A 22,076-nucleotide genomic window follows, 5' to 3' on the forward strand; every position below is an offset into this window, starting at 1 on the left:
GAGGGACGAAGCAGAGAGAAAAAGAGCGAGTGAAGAAAAAGAGAGAGAAAACGAAAGGGCGAAAGAAGCTGAGAATCAGGCCTATCTTATAGAAATGCGAAGGTTAGAAATCCAATTAGAACAAGAAAAGAATCGGGCACGGCCGGGTGGTAGAGTATTACCCAATCCTGAGTCACGGGTTAAGGCCAGTAAACCTAAATTACCCCCTTTCCATGATCGAACAGATGACCTAGATGCCTATCTGAAAAGGTTTGAACGGTATGCGACTAGTCAGGAGTGGAAAGAAATTGAGTGGCCGGTTAACTTAAGTGCCCTACTAACTGGGAAGGCTCTCGAGGTTTATTCCAGGTTGTCGTCAGCTGAAGCTAACGATTACAAACTGTTGAAATTGGCTCTTCTAAAACGGTTTCAGTTAACCGCCGATGGATTTCGACATAAGTTACGAACAGCTAAGCCCGAATACGGAGAAAGCGGCCCGCAATTTGCTGCGAGGATAAGCAATTATCTTGACAGGTGGATTGACCTAGCAGAGGGGGAAAAAACCTTTCAGGGGTTAAAAGATTTATTGCTGCGAGAGCAGTTTACCGATGGGTGTGGGAAGGACCTAGCTCTGTTCCTAAGGGAACGTCAACCGAAAACGATACAAGCGATGGCTGAAATTGCGGAGCAATATTTGGAAGCTCGTGGGGGATTATTTGGTAAACCAATAGAGTTTAAACAAAAAGAGCCAAATTCTCCTCAACTCTCCTCTAATAATGTTCCCAGTACATCCTCATCACAAAGCCCTTCTAATTTCCGTAGTCCAACTTGTTTTATATGTCATCGTGTAGGTCACCTAGCTAGAAATTGCAGAGCCTCAACTATGCATAAGCCAAACTCTCCTCCAAAATGTTACCGATGCTTAAAAACAGGACATATTGCCAGAAATTGTAGACAGGACGCCAACAGTTGCGCTGGGTTGTCTACTTCACCACAAACAGGGTCTGATTGCCAGAAATGTACAAACCAACACGAATGTAATGCCAAAGAAGAAATTCCCGATGTGGGGGCCAGTATGGTTACGAAAAGGTCAGAGTCTTTAAATCAATGTTGTATCAATAATGATGGTGATAAGGTCACTCTTCAATGTGGGCACTGTCTTCCAATTATGACAGCGGCTCTAAATAATTCAATTAGTAAAATGCCCGTTTATACAGGTTGTGTTGGGTCACGCTGCGTCTCTGTTCTTCGTGACAGTGGCTGTAGTGGGGTGGTTGTGAAGAAAGATCTTGTATCAGCCGAACAACTTACTGGTAAGGAGAAAACCTGTGTGCTGATTGATGGCACGGTCCGCAACTTACCGGTTGCATTAATACATGTTAATACTCCATTTTTTTCAGGAAAGACGTATGCACTATGTATGAATAACCCTATTTATGACTTGATATTAGGTAATATTGCAGGAGTACGAGCACCAGGAAATCCAGATCCCACATGGACAGAGCGAAATCTTCAAGGATGTTCTGTTGTTACCCGGTCTCAAGCTAACACTATGGATAAACCATTCAGAACACTTAAAACTACAGAAATACACAAGCAAATCATCACAGCGGGAATTATGGAAACCGCCCAGCAACAAGATATCAGCCTTGCAAAATTCAAGGATCTTGCAGAGAAACAAACTACAACTGTGAGTAACAAACAAGTCGAGTTTCTTGGCCATGTGGTAGGGAAAGGAAATGTTCAACCTCGAGTGGAGAAGATACAAAGCATCTTGTCAGCCAAACAACCAGAAACAAAGAAACAACTCCGGTCATTCCTTGGGATGACCAACTACTATAGAAAGTTCATTCCTAATTACTCTGTGATTGCTTGTCCATTAACCGACAAAACGAAGAATCGGGAACCTAACCGAATATGTTGGGAGAAGGCCCAGGAAAGTGCGTTTGTTAAACTTAAGGAAAAATTAAACAGTACTCCAATTTTATGCCTTCCTAATTTAAACAAAGATTTTATTTTGAGAACAGATGCGTTCGAATATGGAGTGGGAGCGGTTCTAATGCAGCAGTATGGTGACGTGAAGTTTCCCGTGGCGTACGCTAGCAAGAAACTGCTTCCTCGAGAAAAAGCATATTCAGTGATGGAAAAAGAATGCTTAGCCATTGTATGGAGTGTACGAAAATTTGAGTCTTATTTATATGGACGAAACTTCACGTTGGAAACTGATCACCAGCCGCTTGTGTTTATGCACAGAGCGAAATTGTCCAATGGGCGAATTATGAGATGGGCCCTGGCTCTACAACCGTACAAGTTCCGAATAGAGGCGATTAAAGGCAGTGAAAATGTAGGAGCTGATTATTTAAGTCGAGTGTAAATAGGACCCGTCACGGTATGGAGAAAATGTTGATACATTATTCTTTTAGAGGGGAGTAAATGTCACAAGTGACATAAAGTTGTGTATATATTTTGCAAGTCATTCTTACTTTTCCTTTTGTTTTCACTATTTGAACCTTTCTTTTGTTTTAGGAAGCTATTGTGTGAAGCCAGTGGAGCAGAGTTTTTGTGTTGCAGAGAAGGATTGTGTGGTGTTTGCTGATTGGAGGAGAGGTATAAGAGTTAAGTTAGTGTGTGAGTTGCTGATTGGTGGAGAAGGATAAGGTGGTGATATGTGGATAATTGAGGGAATTTTGAGGTAGATGGAAATTGAGAGGAGACAGAGAGGGAGGGCTATGTTATGTTAAGCCAGAAAGGGATAGGTGAATATTGATATGAGAAACTAAGACGTGCAGGAGAAGAAGTAATTGAATTATGGTGATATAGAGCTGAAGCAGAAAGGAAATAAAGAGATATACATGAAGTTAATAAATTGTGAGTTGGAGATAATTATGGTGATATAGAGCTGAAGCAGAAAGGAAATAAAGTGATATACATGAAGTTAATAAATTGTGAGTTGGAAGTAATACTATAAGGCTGTACTTAAATGTAGAACTGTTAATTGTTGAGATTACTGAGGATTAATTTAAATTGTGAAGGTAAATTGACGGAAGAAATAACTGTTGGAAACAGCAGACGTTGTTGCATGTAAAGAATTGTTTGGAAATATTGAAGAGTAACTGGATTGATACTGATATTATTTTACGTGGAAAGGAGAAAGAAATAATTGGTCGGGGAGCGGATTGCAGGGCAGAACGACATCAAGAAACATTTTAACTTTATATTTGATTTATTTATATGTCAGAAAATAGGAAGAATTATAATTGATAATACAAGCAGAACGGGAGCAGAGGCGTGGGAGTTGTTTATTTGCAGAATCGTTTTAACTTTTATCTTTCTAATTTGTTTTGTGTCAGCGTAGGAGAGAAGGCAAGAAGGAACGATATTGTGGACATTTAGTATTGTTTAATTATTCATCTTGTGATATTATTGTATTTGAAAAGGGGGGTTTCGGGGATTTATTTAAAAATAAGAAGATTGTTGATATTTGGTTTGGAAGGATTGGGAAATTTGGGGAATTGCATAAAGTTTGTGGGGAATAGGAACACGGTATCATTGTTTGAGAATTGGTTGGGTTTTTTTTGTGGGTTTTTTTTTTGGGGGTTTGAATCATAAAAGAAAGAATTGGTTGTCGAAGATTATTATTAAATTTTACTTTTTACATTTATATGTGTACAGTTGTGGCTATTTACCGTTATTCACCGTTGGTTACCAGCAATTACATGTCCGAAAGAGCCGTAATTGCGGCTGTGTGACACACGAAAAATGGGCAAATTTTGACCACATTATGTGATTCTATGCATGTCACAAAACAAAATACACACTATTGCTTGGAACAAACTTATTTTATTACCAAAATTTGCAAAAGCAACCAAAACGATATTAACATACAGGGTGACTATTTATCATATACCAGGCAATCTCAAATTAAGATACATATCCAATTATTGGCCGATCCAAATTTGTAATTGTTTAAACCAATGTTTAAAAATAAATCAAATACCAATTTAACAAGTAGTGCACAGTTAGTGGTAAATGATTTACGCAGTTTAACAAAATAATCTTTTTTTTCATAAATAAAATATTTCTTTTTCATAAAATTAATTTGATTCACGTTTGATATGCAATAAACACGATCTGTAGAATAAAAAGTGTATTACAAAAAGTGCATGCTGATTGTCCTGACCTTTGACACAAATGACAAACTCTTACTGATTCAAGTATTGATACATAATGACTAAATAACATTTGTATAATGTACCAAATGTGTAGAAAATCAAACCTTAGAATAACACAACTTGGAAAGCAATATGTATTAAACACTGCACAATTTTAAATACTAAAATGTGTCTTATATCAACCCCTGAAAAAATTCAGCAGATACTTTGATATTATTTGTAAAATATTAAAAACTTTTTTACTTCTTATCACTAATAAACTTATATTTATAGTAAAAATAGTAGATGTGTTAAAATGGACAAATGCTGCGTATAAAGATATATCAAGTATCCATGACAACAACATGTTTGGTTATTACCCACGAGAACCTGAATATATAAATTTGTTTACATTTTGGCCCTTTTATACACTTTAAATTTTCTTATAACTAAAATTTACACTTTATATACCAAACATAGGTAAAAACTGAGTTGTAGATATAATAGAGGCAGTAGAATAAAGGTTTAAAAAAACGGTGGATTCTAGACATAATGTTCAGATTTTCACATTGTACACGTAAATGTTTTATATCCCTTAATCTGAAAAAAAAAAATGTTTTAAAAAGACTGTGCTTTCTCGTTTGACTACGTAGTACACTCCTTACAACAACTAATGTCAATTGTACATTTATATACATCTATGGGTAAAACTATAAAGAGCGTACCAAAGCAAAAATCTTCGGAGGGTTGGTTTTGAAAAATAGCTTTTTGCCCCTTTGTCTTTTTCTACATTATTTCAACTAACGAAAATAGTATGCAAAAATCAAACTTTTTATATAAAATATTTTCCTTATGAAATACACGAACAATGAATACACGAGCTGATAACAAAATGTTCAATATAAGGTAGCTATCTTTGTCCTAATTTAATTACTCTTATATATTAACACTTTTTCACCGGTGTCATTTTAATATAATTTAACTTAAATCTTCTCGATTAATAAAAAAAATTGCTTCTTCGCAATTGATTGTAACCAAGGCAATAATACGCAGCACATAATTTACAAAGCTGCGATCAAACTCAATATTTTTCAACCGAATGTTCACACTTTTTATCAAGGCATATACTAACATAAACATCCCAAAACAATCGTCTGTGTAGAGACGGAGAGATTAGCACCAGTGTATCGGTAGAATAATGTAACAAATTAGATTGAATTAAATAATATCAAATTTTTAACTACTGTACAACGCAAGACAGAAAGACATCAAATCTGCCCGTTATCTTCAAACTTATTCCTTCCAAAACTATTCAACTAAAACATTGTAAATACTTAAAAAATATATATTCTTCTTCTTCTTCTCATAACATCATATCATATATCTGAATACTGGTATACTACAATTGTTCATCTCATCCATTTCTGCAGCGATAAAAAGCTTCAATACTTCAGTATTAAGAGCACACATTAACAAGTCTCTCAATTGTTTCTGTTTCCATTGTTTCAATTTAAAATTTTCAAATGTGCTCAAAATTCTGATTCTTGTTGCTCGTTGTCACTCACACAGTCGACTCGCTGCTGTGCCGACTGTGCGAGCTGGAGTTTCCCGAATCCACTTCGCTATCAAGGAAAGTAGTGAGGGGGTGATCCCCTAATGCTTCCAGTTCTAGGTACTCCTGAAAAAACAATATGATTGTGTTCAAAATGACAATATGGTTGTGTTCAAAATGACAATATGATTGTGTTCAAAATGACAATATGTTTTAATATTTATATATTTATGGAAACCCTAGGATGTAAATCGTCTTTTTCGGTTCAGAGGGCAATCCTTGATGCCATACTAATGATTGTAAATAAATCAAATCAAACAGTATAATATATAGGCGATTTACTTATAAATCCAAAGGCAAATTACTGAAAATAAGGACAATGTTGTGGGTATTAGTGGCTGGATCTCAATGGAGATACAAAATAAAATAACCAAAAAGTTAAAGTAAAACAGCCAGAAAAATTTGCAGAGCTTTCAGACAACACTAACCTTTCATCAGTGCAAGATGAAGGGCGATTTATTTATATGTATGCGACAGGGCATATCAATGTTTATTGTTATACCATTATTTCTAAATGAAAGGTATGATATGCCACAACTTACCTGACTTGTTGACATTTCTAGCGTTCTTGCAAGATCCTCTGCTAACTGAGGAAACGTTGGACGGAATGCTCTGTTTGTTTGCCATGTTTCACGCATGATATGGTACCTAAATAATAATACATAATACAGTTAGACAGTCTACACTTATAAATAATAAGAAATAAAGCTAACTATAATCTCATTCAGACAGATTATCACCACAAGAGTGACAGCCAGTCAGAGGTGGCAATCCATTTCACATGAGAAACAAATACGAACAAAATCTTGAAACTAGTCTGACAGGCTTTGAAACCCAGGAGCCAGGGATTGGGTAGTTGAGAATACAAACCGCAAAAGTACAATTTCGCTGATTCAATTACATGTTTAAATACACAACGTTTTAGTTAGTACATCTTAAAACAAACACGCAAACCACTTACACTTCCAATGGACAGTTCTGTGGTTGTTCCATTCGTTTGCCTGCCTTTAAGTAATCAAACATTTTCTCAACAGGAACGCTGGGATAGGGCGTGCCTCCTAACGTCATTATCTCCCACAACAGAACGCCATAAGACCACACGTCGCTTTCTGTCGTGAACACCCGATCAAACAATGCCTCTGGTGCCATCCACTTTACCGGTAAACGACCCTGTACAAATCAAACAAAGTAAATGTTTATGCCACTTCCAATTTACTTATCAAATGTCGTTTCTTTCTCACTTTTAATTAACTTATGTTGTGTTTTATTTGTTCATGTTTTTATGTAAAAGGGTCCTGCGAAACAGAATTGTAAACTTCTTTATGCAGGATCCCTGCCATCAATTATATACTGACATTGTAATTATAAACGATGACTAAATAAATGTGAATGAATGAATCTGTAATTATCTGTTATTCCTTATAAATGTTTACTATTATTAATTCATAAAGGCCCAATGTGTTGAATGAATGTGTTTGGAAGAGTATTTATTTTTCATATAATGCTACATGAAAACAAGTGCGATTAAATCTATATTACTCATATGTTAGTAGACTTCTATAAATAAAGTTAAACTTACATCTGTGGTTTTCTTGTAATAATCAACATAATGAATATCTCGTGCTAATCCAAAGTCTGCTATTTTCATCACCAAGTCTTCTGTAACAAGTACATTTCTAGCAGCTAAATCTCGATGAATACACTACAAATAATAATATATGATTATTATAGTGAGAAAAAAAGATATATCTATTATGTTTTGTCTACACTATCAAACTAGTTTGACAAAGAAAGTATGATGTGCCCAAATATGGTAGTCATATGATGTCATCGGGCACATCACATTTTCTTTTCACATACAAATTGATAGTGTAGACAGAGATTTAACATAAATTTTCTTCCTTAAAACACAAGGAAGTTATGCAAAGTATGTAAGTAAGTTTCAAGTTGTATTGTTTTTAGAGATTTTTTAGAGAGTTTTATGTAAAGCAATCTATTCTTGTACATAATTCATATTACTATTAAATTAATTGTTGAACTATATTCATTTTATTATTCTACTATATTATATTGTTTATTCATGTCTAAGCATTTTTAGGAATAGGTGAAGTGATTAAAACAGATTCTAGATTCTTACCTTTTTTGATGCCAAGAACTCCATTCCTTTGGCGACTTGATAAGCCATTGACAGAAGATCTCTGTTAGTCAGTGTCTGGATTTCTGGCAATAACACAAGCTTCTCAGGTGGGATGCCATCTGGAGGCCTTCGCATCCGCAAGTAGTCACGTAGATTTCCATTTGGTGCGTATTCAACCAAAACAAATGGAGGCCCTATTAAAAATATTACAAAATGCAGAATAAAAAATAAATTATTTTGCCAATTCTTTTCCTTTATTTTGTACAAAATTGCACTGAGAACTAAGCCCACACCAGATAAATTAATTAACTAATAATAATTTGATCTTTCAAAATGAGCAATTGAAGGAGCTTACGGATAGAGATGGGTAAACCATTCCAGAGGAAGACAGAGGCCTAAAGCTTTGTCTAAACTATCTAATTTTTTGTGACAAAAAAGTGTGATGTGCCATATATGGACATGGTGATGTCATATCACTATCATATTTGGGCATATCACTACCATATTTGGGCACATCAAAGTCAAACTAGTTTGATAGTGTAGACAGAGCTTTAGAAAAGGAGCAATAACCATACTACTAGTGGTAACAGTACATTATATTTGTTACCCATAATACTTACCGTCTTGTGTACAGCAACCCAGCATGTTGATAATATTCACATGTTTGCCAATGTTCTTCATCATGTCCATTTCGGACATTAAATCAGAGAGTTCACGGTCAGTGGCATTTGCTGCAATATAATGTCATAGTATGTCATAATTACATTAATCCTTCTTTGAGAGGATGGTTATGAAATATCGTGCATTTGGGTTAAATAGTATACAAATAATGAATGTTTATTAGTGCAATAGTACAAATAATTTCATGAAATTGCACTATTGATGATGTAAGGTTCATTGGAATAGTTTAGAGTATCATGTGACTCACAATCCTCTAATCAAATGACAAGAATCTACTCATGTGCGTTATAAACTGAAATATTTATTGAGGAACTTAACAGGAATGAGGTAATGAATGTTCAGTTTAGCTTTAACTTACCTTTCAACATCTTGACTGCAACAGTATATGGTTCATGTTCTTTTGCACCTTTAAGACCGACTGCGACACCAAGTACGACTTGACCAAAAGCGCCCTCACCCAGGATTTTACTGCTTACTGTTAATCTATGAACGTGAACAGAAATAACATTTTAAAATTACTTTAGTAATAGTAGAAATTACAAAATATTTATCTATTCAAAATCAAAAATATATACACTAAAAAGACTTTGTATAAAGATGTTACCTGTCACGAGGAAATTCCCACTCTGGGTCAAACGGAAGCTCAAATTCAGAAACAACAGTCATAGACGATGACAAGCGCCCTCTCACAGGGAAAAATGGAGCAGTAGAGCGTCCAGAATCGGAAGAGTACTATAGAAAACGATATATAAAATTAATTTATTTAAATAAATCAGGAAAAAAATGTATATTGTACGTTTAAATAAACATTTAGACCAAAAGTGAAAAAATGGAATAGACAATGAAAATGAATAACATTAATGTACAGTGTTGAAATTCACAACAAACAGCATCTCATTTGAAGTGGTTATGCTTTTGTGTTCAGTGCAACACATCAAGAGGGCAAACCTACAACAACACCAAACAAACATAGCAATACATCATTTAACCTTTCATGGTAGTAAATTTGTCAACAATTTCTCGATAAATTTCTAAAAATGTGGAAAAATTAAAAGTACAAAATGCAAACACCAATGAGAAAAAAAATATATATCTAAGCTATAAATATGAAAACATTTAACATACAAAATATACTACCTTTTGTTTTTAAATTTAGAATAAATTATACAATTTTATTTACGGGAAAACTGAATAAAAAAAATAACATGCATTTAGCAAAATAAAGACGGACATTAGCAGCAAATTTGCTGGAACAAGCAAGGCTAGCATCTGCTGGAACAAACAAGGCTAGCATTCAGCTATTTACTATTAAAAAAAAAAAGAACCAGCAAGCAACCATGTTCAACATGCTTTATCGGGATGTACATTGCAAAACAGAACTTATGATAATAAACACTACTTAAATGGCGGGTTCACATTTGGGATGATAATAGATATAATGTTCTAGGCACAAAGATTTTGGCGAGTTTGTGTAGAGTTGACTCAAGCTTATTTTCATAATTACTGTTTTGCAATGCAATTCCTGGCAAGAACACATTTTATAATGTATCATACCGTGATACTCCCAGTAATGTAGCGTTTGAGGGCTGAATCACCTTCGTCGTCATAGTGATACAGCTTATAACAAGAGATAAGAAGAAGCACTTTTACACTGATCATGTGATCAAGGCATCTCTACTGCCCTCTATCATACAATTTGTTATTACTGTTGGGCCCCAACATGCAGTGTTTTTGTTCTGTTGTCATTTGGTAGGTAGAGATTAGCATGCAGTACTAATAGGGTCAACCCCAATTAAATTATACTGTTATATTAATCTTAAAACAAAGCCAATATTATTAATTCCCAAATTGCGAACAAGCTAGGTTTAGTCCTATAATTTGTCTGATCACCTAACATGCATGCAAACATCTGGTTCTGGGATGGAAATAATATATATATTTTTTGCTTGATAAGTATGCCTTAAAATGCACATTAGCGATTACCTTAAGGTCCCTCCATATATTTTTACTAATTCTACCTTATTTGAATGGAATGGTAGCGTATATTAGTTAACGTCAACCCACTGGGGTTAGCGTCAACCCACTGGGGTTAGCGTCAACCCACTGGGGTTAGCGTCAACCCACTGGGGTTAGCGTCAACCCACTGGGGTTAGCGTCAACCCACTGGGGTTAGCGTCAACCCACTGGGGTTAGCGTCAACCCACTGGGGTTAGCGTCAACCCACTGGGGTTAGCGTCAACCCACTGGGGTTAGCGTCAACCCACTGGGGTTAGCGTCAACCCACTGAGGTTAGCGCGACTAGAATAGTCTAACCTTAAAAGAAGCACAAGAAAAGATAGAAACAATTTCTTTTTTTAGGTATCTATTCTTAAATTCATTGTGTAAAAAAAATGATATTCACCTGTCTGTTGAGAACCATTTTATCGTTGACGCGAGCAAGTTGAGTGTGTAAACTTTCTTTCTTTCGATTAAAACACTTGTACGTCACAATAATACAGAGAAGCAGAAAAATACAAGCTATGCTGACGGCGATATACATCAGAGCATCTGTTGATTTTGCTCTATGTACGTAGTCGGGAGTCGGAGTCGGCATTTTTCTATTGTCTATTGGCACTAAAAAAAAGGTTAATGAATATTAATAAAATCTGTTTTATTATGTAATATTATGTATACAATAGAAATATAATAATAAAGATGCTAAAATTGGTCATATTTTACCAATATACTGTATATTATACTACAATAGAGATTTTGCCACACATGCATGTACTTGGGATGGTTCACCATATAGCTAGCCATCTTGTTACTCGTCAACAATGATTCATTGTTCTCAAATATTATAATGTCAAACTTATCAAAGCAAATATTGCCTTTCAGATTTACAATCAAACAAAAGGACCAAGTTCCAATGGTTGAGATTAAGAGATACTTAAGTATGTATGGATGTAGATATTGTACTAGTTGAGTCGCCAAGATCTTAAGATGATAATACAACAATAGGGGCAATGACCACTAGTACTATTTAAAAATAACTAAGCATCCAAACTAAGGCTTGGTTCCCACTGAGATGCAATGCAAGGACCAATCACAATGGACAGTTTAGGTGATTGGTCAATTTACTTGCAGTGTGCTTATATCCAATGGAAACCAAACTTAAGTTTTCATCTGCTTGTTATGTATCATGAGTAGATAACAACATGCATATTTTGTAGAGGACCAGGACTACCAAGACTGTCTTGGTAGATTATATGCAAATTCAACTAATGATTATTCATGAGGTATGATAGTGAAGGGCGATAATGATATATAACTATAATTTTGAATAGAATACCAATTTATAAAATACATGAAATTATAAGGAATACAATTCAATATTAATAATTGATCCACTGATAAATGTTTGAATTAGTAACCCGATAAATGACCATTACCTAAATTAGCATTACCACTACTACTAGTAAAAATACTGGTAGGTTCAAAGCCTAGAAAGAGAATATACCAACCATCAAAATGGCATGTTTAAACCATCATTTCATTTGATTTATTTACGTTTGAAGACGCTTCAATGGCTTAGATTAGTCCCAATTACAAAAACCCTCATATCTCATGAGGTAATTTAATACAATAAATTGACATAAGAGAAATGACCACAAGATACTACAAACCACGAGGAAAGAGGCTAAAGCTCTGTCTACACTACCAAACTAGTTTGACAAAAAAGTGTGATGTGCCCAAATATAGTAGTGATATGCTTAAATATGGTAGTGATATGACATCATCATGTCCACATCACATTTTTGTTGTCACATAAAAGTTTGATAGTGTAGACAGAGGCTAAAGCTATTTAATACTGTCTAGTCATACTAGTTTCCAGTATAAAATTACACATTTGCGATATCATATGCCACTTCGAAATCTCATTTTTTGGTTTTTGACTTCAGGGTGAAAAATAAAGAAGTTGATGCGCTCAGTACAGAATATTCTGAAACATAGTTGAATATATTTAAAATCAAGACAAAATCAAATTTGAATATTTACCTCGTAACACATTCAAATAAGCATGTTCTTCGGATACGCCAATACTGTTACTGGCCATGCATGTAAAATGACCGCTATCAGTAACTTGGACGTTCTCGAGTGTCAGAACCTCCACCGTAAGGTCAGTTGAACCCTGTATTCAATAAATATATTGCTATCAATCTGATACATATATAACTTATATAAAGCATTTAATTACATATTAAATAATTATCTAATATTTATGTAACTATGTTACACAGTTTACATTATGATTCATATGATATTTAAGTTACTTTATACAGTCAACTCTCACAATACTGCACACCTTTGGGCTGGCCTAATATGTCTGTTATTCCAAATGTGTTTTTAGTGGTATAAATAGAATTAGGGACCTTTTGGACCTCAAGAAAAATCTACTTTTGTGAGAGTTTCCGGTTTTCATAGAGGACCGGTATTAGGAGAGTTGACTGTATGTAATATTTAAGTATTTAATAGTCATTTAAAATGCATAAGATCACTATCCAATCAAAAAGACAATTTTTGGTTTTTTTTCAAAGCCCAGCAAAGTATGAGCAGTGTGAAAACGGTCTTCAACTTGTTTTATTCATGGCTAAGCACCCACAAAACTAAATGCAATTGGAGAGTGACCTATACAGCATTAAGTGACCATTATTAAATTAAGAAATAATTCAACATAAATAAATAAAATCCCAACACCAAATAAGATTCATCGATTTGCTACCAAAGGCGTCTTATTTTTTATTTTATAATTGATTAAACTAAGCACTTCCAATTTAAATTTATTGTTTTAAACAAATTTAAATTCTGTGATTTGAAGTACTCGTCATTTAACGGCTTTGAAATCTATGAAACTTTTCTTATACTAAGTACCATCACCAATTTAAAAAAGAAATAAAACAAATGTAAAAATATCTTAGAAAGAATGTTTACAAAATGAAAGTATTTAATACAATAACATAAAAGTAAGTATTGAGATTATATAATAAGCGATAAACTAGAACTAAAATAACGGTAAAAACAATAAGAATTCCTGTAAAATAAACAGTAACACTAACATATTTAAATAGCTATAAAGAAAAGAGAAAAAAAGTAACCAACGAACCAAAAAAAGAAGGTATTATCAGAAGGAATATGGTAATTAAAAAAAAAAGAAGTACCCAAAAATAAACAAACCAAAATAACCCAGATAATTGTTAGTTGATTAAATTAATATTAGTTATAGATTATTTTCAAACAATTTATATTAGCTTTATTAATAAATTTGATTAAAAAAATTAATTGTGCAATTAACTATTCATTGTATTGTTAATATACCATGCATTAATATCATTGATTATCATCATGCACTAGTAGTTTGTTAAACTCAATACTTACCCACAATTCTGAAATAAAAACTGATTAAAAATGTGCATTGTACTTCTAACTAGGTGCAGAATAGCATAAAAGAAATAACATATCATTTTGCAATGATTTAATTCAATAAATGTATTTAAAATAATAGTGATATCTGTTGCAATAGGTTTTGAAACAGACAACAATATACCACTAAAATGCACATCAAATTTTAATGTTCTATATAATTTAATAAGGTTGTTAACCATAATTTGAAACGATGATGTATTATTTCTTTTTTTCTTATTCAGCTCTTATTTTACGTGCTAAAATTAGCTTAATTAGTAGTAATTATGATTTAATCTACCTCTTTCTCGTTACGCATCTCTGTCGAGAGACACGTGAAAGGGGGCGCCTTTCGATCTTTGAAGACGATACTCGTGGCATAACTGCAGTTCCAGAATGGATTCTGTAACCAATACTCCTAATAACACATGCAAAATCAAACATTAATGGTTAAAGTCTATGTTAAATCACATGCAAAATCGTTGTATGAGGCTTACACTGTGAGATCAATCACAAGCTAAGTAGGATGGTGTCTTCCATGACAACTCTTCTTTAATAACACATTTTTGACTGAAATGCAAGAAACACAGTATTTCCAAAAAAACAAACACAAGTGTTATGTAAAATATACAGAACCAACATTTAAAACCCGCCAGTACATGTTGAAGATTGTGGATGGGTTGGGAATGAGTGTGTTGAAATTAGAGACAAATGAATGTTTTAATGTTTCTTCCATAAATATGTATGGTAATAATAGTGAATACAATAATTGTCCCTCAGCATATCTCATGTCATGTGTTGTGTTATAGTCTTATTTTAACATTGTGAATAGTATGTATGCTAAAAATAACATAGCTTTAAATATAAAACTAATGTGTAATACTATTGCATGTTTATGATGTAATAACGATGTCATTATGTTGGATAAAAAAAAATACCAATTTAATAATAATTCGGTCATAATATATTAACACCAAGTTGAATTTGATTATTTTAGTAATTCATTGTAAATAACAATTTGATACTAGCATGCCAACATTTTAAACAAAGACACAAATAACATAATGGTATAAACGTCAGCACAAATACAACATGGATGGACGGACCATTGATATGTAAAAACAAATGAAGTTTGTTTGCTGTTGAATTCAGTTGGTAAGACAATTAACCATGAATGATCTATACATTTTTTTTAATAACTAACCAAATATAAATATTTTCGCAATATAATACAATATTTATGATTATATAAAAATGTATTTTTTATACTATAGTGTATACTCCGATATAAAGATAATGTGATATATATACCAATCTCATGCAAACAATTTGGACAGAATATAATATTGAAAATAAAGAAATTTAAATGCGTGCAGTGGCACAAACAAAATGTAACACGGTTGGACTCAAATTTTGTAATCAAAATGCGCAACGAATGCTCAAAAGAATATATTGTGTAAAATTTATATAATTCTAATTTCTTCCAACCACAATTTAGATCTTTTAATAAGTATAAAATGTATCAAGAAATGCAAAGTAGATTATAAAGACATGCTATTGTAAACATAGACCCAATATCAAGTTGCTTCACTTGATGTTGAAAGAGTGGAATCTCACCTGATAGAACTCCTGAGCAGATACATATACATAAACACATACGCACGCACGTAAATACGTGCACAAAAAGAGACAGAAAAAAAAAGGACAGCGATTTAAAGAGAGCACTTTGATATAAATTACACTGATGACAATGTCATTTAAATGAATTACTATCTAACATCATGAACAAAGCATACTAGCTTTCTAAACAATATTAACTATTATTGTACATAAAGAATAGATTCAAGGTCCGTGGACCTTATGTCAATCATGCAGCAGCAGCAGCGGTAACATTAACAGATGGCTAAGGGGCCGTCCAAAAACTAATTTTCCGCGAGTTCCGCGATTATATACCCTATTACTTACTCAACCATGAAAGTGAACGTCTCTTGCGGTAATGAGGCAAAATCATTCAAGCTTGATTTTCTCGCGGAACTCATGAATATTAATTAATATCGCGAGACTCGCGGAAGCCTTGCAATATCGCGGAACTCGCGGAAGTATTGCCGATACTGGAGAATATAGTGTTAACTCGTTTGTACGCTTGATTTTTACGGAAGAACAAATAATTGTATTTCAATATTGTTTACAATTAGGCCAAATAAAAAAACATACTTGTTAAGCGTCACCGCCCGCTCCTGATTATCCAGCCGCCTCTCTTTTTATTTTTATTTTTTTTTACCCATATACAACGGAAAGTTCAGCGACCCGGCCCAGCTCCAGAGCAGGGCTTGAAATTCACGCTAGCAAACTAGCATTTTGCTAGTAGATTCTTCATAATTGCTAGTTGAAATTTCAAAACTAGCAAATATGTTTGCTGGGCTAGTGTAATTTTTGAAAAATACGTACTTTTTAGCTTAGCTACGCTAGCCGCCGATCGCTCTATGTCGACAACGGCAATTTGGTGAAAACAATTGTTTCATTTACACGCCGCCGATTTACGTCAAGAAAACGCGAATAGCACCGTGAATCATGTAATGTGGTAAACAGCAAGCTTTTTCCCCCAACACATTAAATCACGTGCATTTAGTACGTCGCTGAGATTACATCATCAGTCACGTGATTACAGAATACGCGATTATCAATTTAGGGATTTAACGAAATAAATAGTTTGCCTACACAGTGGTCGAAGCGCGTTTTTTATAGGTTCGTAAATTGGAAACACCCCATACATAATGGACTCTACCAATTTTGTTTACGATGATCTCGAGATCGGCACACCACGAGGTCCTGTTGGGCGATGGGTTTTCTTAAGCCTGGTTTACCTGTGGAATAATTACACACACTTTTCGCATCACAACTTTAAATACTGATTTACACAGCAATTGGCAAAGGATTCATCAAAGAAGAATGAATACGTTGAATAAAAATTCACTTAAGAAATGCCGTAAGCTGTTTTCAAACTATAAATCAGCCCACTGTTTAGTATTATTGAGACCAACATCATGGTTCTCGCGATAGAATAGGGAATTTCCTGGATAGATGAGTCGAGCGAGAAACGGCGGACCATGGCCGATGAGTGAGGCGGGGGTAGCAGCTTGGACGGATTAGTTAGCCTAGGGCCTACAATTTCGCTCGGTGGCAATTAAATTTAATGTTTTAATTACGTCTGGATATAAACAATACAAAACTCAATTTTGTCATCGGCAATAATATTTCATACATAGTCAATTTTGTTCTGTTTCGCATTTTAAAAGTTTGACGTTTCGTCCTAAAAAAAAGTGGGCCAAAACGTCCATCGCGCAAAAAATATACCTCCATAAAAAGTTTTAAAAAAAATAAAAAAACCAAAAATATTTTTGTGAACTCTTGACAAAAGAAAAAACAAAACAGTTTGAAGGTATTAAAGCATAATCTTTTATTTTTACAGTAGTTACAATTATTTTAAGAACGATATAGTATATAAGTACAATGCATGGTATAAACTATCGTACACAATACACAGAATCCACTCTCAGTCGCAGCAACTTTGATCATAAAAATATATAATATTTTGTAATCGTATTCGTTTCCTTCGTGCGTGTTATACCTACTCAACGGCGAATATAAATTTCCCACGTTGTAAATGAACGTAGAGACACGATCCAACACAATGAACTAGGCCAACTAATAAAAATAATATAGCGAACGTCCAGTCGATCCAGAAACGATCCCGACAAAAAAGATCGTAAACAATTCATTCTAAATAATATAGTATCAGAACGTTCAGTCGGTCGCTCAAAAGGACTGCCGACAGAAGACCGTAATTATACAGACCTAGTTTTTTTTGGTCACATGGCATGAAACACGATACTCTCTGTTTACCGCAACCTCTCACATGTTTTTTTTTCAACTCGGTAGGAGGGGTGGCTAATTAAGATCGTGTACCTGGATTTTGTGTCACATGACATGAAACGTAATATAATACTCTTTTAGCTGCTCTAAACTGTTCCCACGATTCACATGTTTTTTTCCCTCCATCCAAATTCTAGTCGGGCATTTTCTTTACACATGTATTTAATAATTATTAAAAGGCCTATCTTAAATCTTAACATGGAATATATATTTATTTTGCATATTTTATTGTTGGTGTCCTAGCCTAGGTGTCGTTGTTTTTTATAATTCGCTAACAAAAGGTAGGATTAAATCATTTATAGTGTAGGCCGCCAAAACAATAATAATTATTATTATACTACTGTATGACGTGGGTACTACTAACTAGACTGGGCTAGCTGACATATCGGCTAGCTGGGCCTAGGAGGGATACTACTGTATACGAGATTATCGTCGTAAAAGGACCTAGTTGATTCATTAGTTCTGAATGTAATGTTTTTCCGTTTTAGCCTAGTCGTAGTTCCTGGTAAATTGTAAACATTTAATTAGGCTCCCCGCGGAACTCGCGATATGTGGGCGGCAACATTTTGATTGTTTATATGAATATTCATCAATTGCGTTCCGCGAGCATTCCGAATGAATATTTTTGTATCGCACGTTCCGCGGAAATGAGGTTCAATGAACTATGAAGGTAAAATCGCGGAACTCGCGGAAAATTAGTTTTTGGACGGCCCCTAAGATCTAACACATCAATTGAGGAGACCTAGATATCTAGGTCTGCTGTACACATCAAACCATGCTGTGGATCCATGCTCGATCATTCAAAATCATGCAATAGTAAATTATTCCATGCACCCCGCCCTCCTATATAGGACAATGTTCACAAGGTTTAAAGGAATAAAATTATATAACTAATTCTACCGATACCCTCAACTATAAAAGTTGAACCATAGCTATTGAAGGACGGCCATAAAACAACAAAGGTCTTCCCTAGCTATTCAACTTATAAAGAAAAAGAGGTTTTTGCTAGTGAATTACTGTGGGTTGTGCAGAAAAGATCCTGTGTTGTATTGAAAAAAAAAATTGGGCGTTAAGGTTCAAAAGGGAAGACATGAAATTGAATGAAGAATTAATCCGATAACCAAAAGAATGAAGAAAGACAACAATATAACAAATATTCACAACTTCTGAATAAGTAAAACTTGGGTAAACAAGGGTAAAAAAACAATAGACTGTTTACATGCAATGGTTGAAATAAGTTACAATAAAATGACAATAAAAAAAAGGGTTCATTTAGTTAATTACCAGAAGTAAAACTAATTGATAATTGAATTATTTGTAGAATAACTCGTTGTACTGATCCTATTCTTGTTTTATCCATCCTAACCTTTATGTTTAGGTTAATATCTTATATTATGTAAAATATTTCATAATAAATAGCCTAACAATGTATTTCTTTAATAACATCAACAAAGTCTTAACTGTTCTATCAATGTCACTTACCCCCCATTGTTGTAGGATCTGTTTCCGGTCTGACACCTCAGAGAAGTTACCATCGCTGTTCCATTGCAACCATTTCACGTACGGATGAAGATCGCTTAGAACCGAGCATTTAAAAACAACTCTGGTGCCCACGTACACTGTCTGGTTCTCGCTTGGTTTAATGTGTTTGATGATTGGTCGATGGGTAAGACGTTCTAAAAATGCATATCATTATCATTCATAAAATAATTATTATTAAAATCCTTATAAGGACATGCTCAAGATTTATATAAAAATCTAACCTTACAGGTATGCATGAGATGAGTTTATAAAAACACCCAAAATAACCCCAAATGACATGTAAGGCTTTATGATAAACATAAATGAATGATTTGATGAATATCTTTAACATAAGGGGAAGGGGGTTTTCAATGTTACCATGTTCTTATAACATGAAAACATAACATATTAATGATTTATCAGAAAATGTTAAACATTCTATTTAACTCAACCTATAAGCTTTCATAACTCAACATAAACAAAAATATAAATTATACTGGAAAATAAAAATGGCAGCTAAAAAATAAAAACGAATATAGTTAACTTCCCAACTAAAAAATAATTTGCATTCAAACGTAAACGATGCATGACCGCCCTTGATGATAGCACCAGCAACTATTACTTGGACTCCATATTTTATTATCATACCAAACTAATTATATATGAACTTTACAAGTAATGATGTTTCTGTTATAGCTTGTGTAATTATTATTTATGTTTTTTACTACGGCTTTTTGTAAATAAAGATCTCCTCTACATTATAATCGTTTGTATCAAAACCCAAAGAAAAGCATTGGTTTGCTTACGTGACGATGTCCCTTGATCTTTAGATTGGAAAAATATAAGATATGTTTATTTCTTCTTTTAAATCCATTTTAACCTTGTCTACACTGTCACACTTTTGTTTGCCAACTGCCGTTGTGCTTACTGTATTATATCTTTTGTTACATTTTTCTATATAACATACACACACATACCTTTCGATAATGTGTACAAATTCCATTCAAATTGCTATTTTAATGCTTTATTAATTCTAAGATATATAACCTAAAGCAGACTCACCTTTTACGATAACTGTAAATGTAAAATTAATTGAACCAAATTCATTTTTTACAACACATGTGTAATTGCCATTGTCAAATGGCAATGCGTCTTTTAACTTCAATTTCCCATCCATTTCAATCGGCTAATAAATGAAAAACAGATAAGTTAATGCAAAAATAATGGAAAATTTCATAAAATCCCAAATCCTATAACATAGATTTACTTTGAACAAATAACACTCCTTATTGTTGTTAAAGATGTATTTGTCCCCCACAAACATGAAGGCTAAAAAAAAAAAGTCATTTTGTAGTTTTAATGAAGTAAGACTTTTTTTCCCCCGATCCAACTTTTGGTCAAAGTGATTATTATGTAACATCAAAATGGCACATTCAACAACAAAAAATGCAAAAAAATCATTTTTCAGGGGGAAAATATATCTGTAAACAAGTCTTGTAATAAAATACTGATACAAACTAAATTGACTAGACTAAGATTACCTTCTTATTATCAATTCGTGTCCAATCAGCATTCCCATTTTTTAACCATGTGACTGTTGGTTTGGGGTAGGCATCGTGCGGACAATTTAATTTGATAACAGTCTGAGCTGGCACCAATACTAACTTTCTTAAACCATCTTTAAATTCGGGTGCCATGTTACCCGTTAGGTTCACTATGGGTGGAGATTCTGAAAAAAAAATTACATATATTGGTAAAATTTAAGTTTAAGGAAAAATAATAAAAACACAAACCTTATAATTAAAAAAGGTAAAAATTCTCTCCATTCTTTAGTATTACTGTATATGAGTATAGTGTCAAGGAGTGTGGCTAATAAATTTGGTGAAAATTGGGAATAAACTGACCAGAAGTCCATGTTTAGTTTAAAAATTAAGGGGATTAGGTAAGGGATTAGGTAAGGGATTATACTCAGTTATATACAGTATTTTACCTTGCATGATTTTCATTTTGTATTTCATAATATAATACTTAAGCTCTGTCTGTCTACACTATCAAACTAGTTTGACAAAGAAAGTGTGATGTACCCAAATATGTTAATGATATGACATTATCATGTCCATATATTGGCACATCACATAAAGTTTGATAGTGTAGACAGAGCTTAACACAACATTGTTAGACATCAAATATTTACCAGTGATATTAAGCGTTATGTTAACTGTCAAAGAACCAAATTCATTTGAAGCAATGCATTGATAGTTGCCACTATCGGACATATTAGCACTGTCCAACCGTAGCTCATCCCCAACAACCTCCACTCTGCCGGTTTTTACAATTGGTAGAGATGATTTCAACCACTCGACGGCAACTTTTGGAACTCCGACTATCGGGCACGTCAATGTGACAATATCGGCCTCTGTAGCACGGATATAACCCTGATGCACGGACATTAAATATATCGGTGGGCCAGGCTCTGCAAATACAAAATAGCAGGGTGTTTTTGTTTGTCAACTAGCCACCTTTGTTAATTGAACAAAATGTAAAAAGCGAGCCAATTAAAAGCAAGCAAGCAAATGTTTTGGTAAAACAAATATTATAAATTCAGAATTAACTTCTGAAACAT

At 33.7% G+C, this 22,076-nt stretch overlaps 1 protein-coding gene across 6 annotated transcripts in view; it reads right to left on the reverse strand.

Moving 5' to 3' along the window:
- Positions 1–3,803: 3,803 nt before the first annotated feature.
- Positions 3,804–22,076, reverse strand: part of LOC144838419 (fibroblast growth factor receptor-like) — a 96,837-nt gene continuing 78,564 nt past the window's right edge. For 4 of the 6 annotated variants that reach the window (XM_078693763.1, XM_078693765.1, XM_078693764.1 and 1 more), the window contains 15 exons: positions 21,648–21,926; positions 20,995–21,182; positions 20,516–20,639; positions 19,415–19,608; positions 14,301–14,417; positions 12,599–12,731; positions 10,962–11,173; positions 9,165–9,292; positions 8,919–9,043; positions 8,500–8,610; positions 7,880–8,073; positions 7,322–7,444; positions 6,704–6,912; positions 6,285–6,390; positions 3,804–5,808 (listed from right to left, as the gene is read on the reverse strand). In XM_078693763.1, coding sequence (XP_078549889.1) covers positions 5,692–5,808; positions 6,285–6,390; positions 6,704–6,912; positions 7,322–7,444; positions 7,880–8,073; positions 8,500–8,610; positions 8,919–9,043; positions 9,165–9,292; positions 10,962–11,173; positions 12,599–12,731; positions 14,301–14,417; positions 19,415–19,608; positions 20,516–20,639; positions 20,995–21,182; positions 21,648–21,926 — 2,360 coding nt within the window. In that variant the 3' untranslated portion in view covers positions 3,804–5,691. The remainder of the gene's footprint in view (positions 5,809–6,284; positions 6,391–6,703; positions 6,913–7,321; positions 7,445–7,879; positions 8,074–8,499; positions 8,611–8,918; positions 9,044–9,164; positions 9,293–10,961; positions 11,174–12,598; positions 12,732–14,300; positions 14,418–19,414; positions 19,609–20,515; positions 20,640–20,994; positions 21,183–21,647; positions 21,927–22,076) is intronic. The other 2 variants (XM_078693768.1, XM_078693767.1) reach the window with 2 other exon arrangements.

Source organism: Antedon bifida, chromosome 3 (genome assembly GCF_963402885.1).
Source record: "Antedon bifida chromosome 3, ecAntBifi1.1, whole genome shotgun sequence".
In the NCBI taxonomy this organism is placed as follows: Eukaryota; Metazoa; Echinodermata; class Crinoidea; order Comatulida; family Antedonidae; genus Antedon; species Antedon bifida.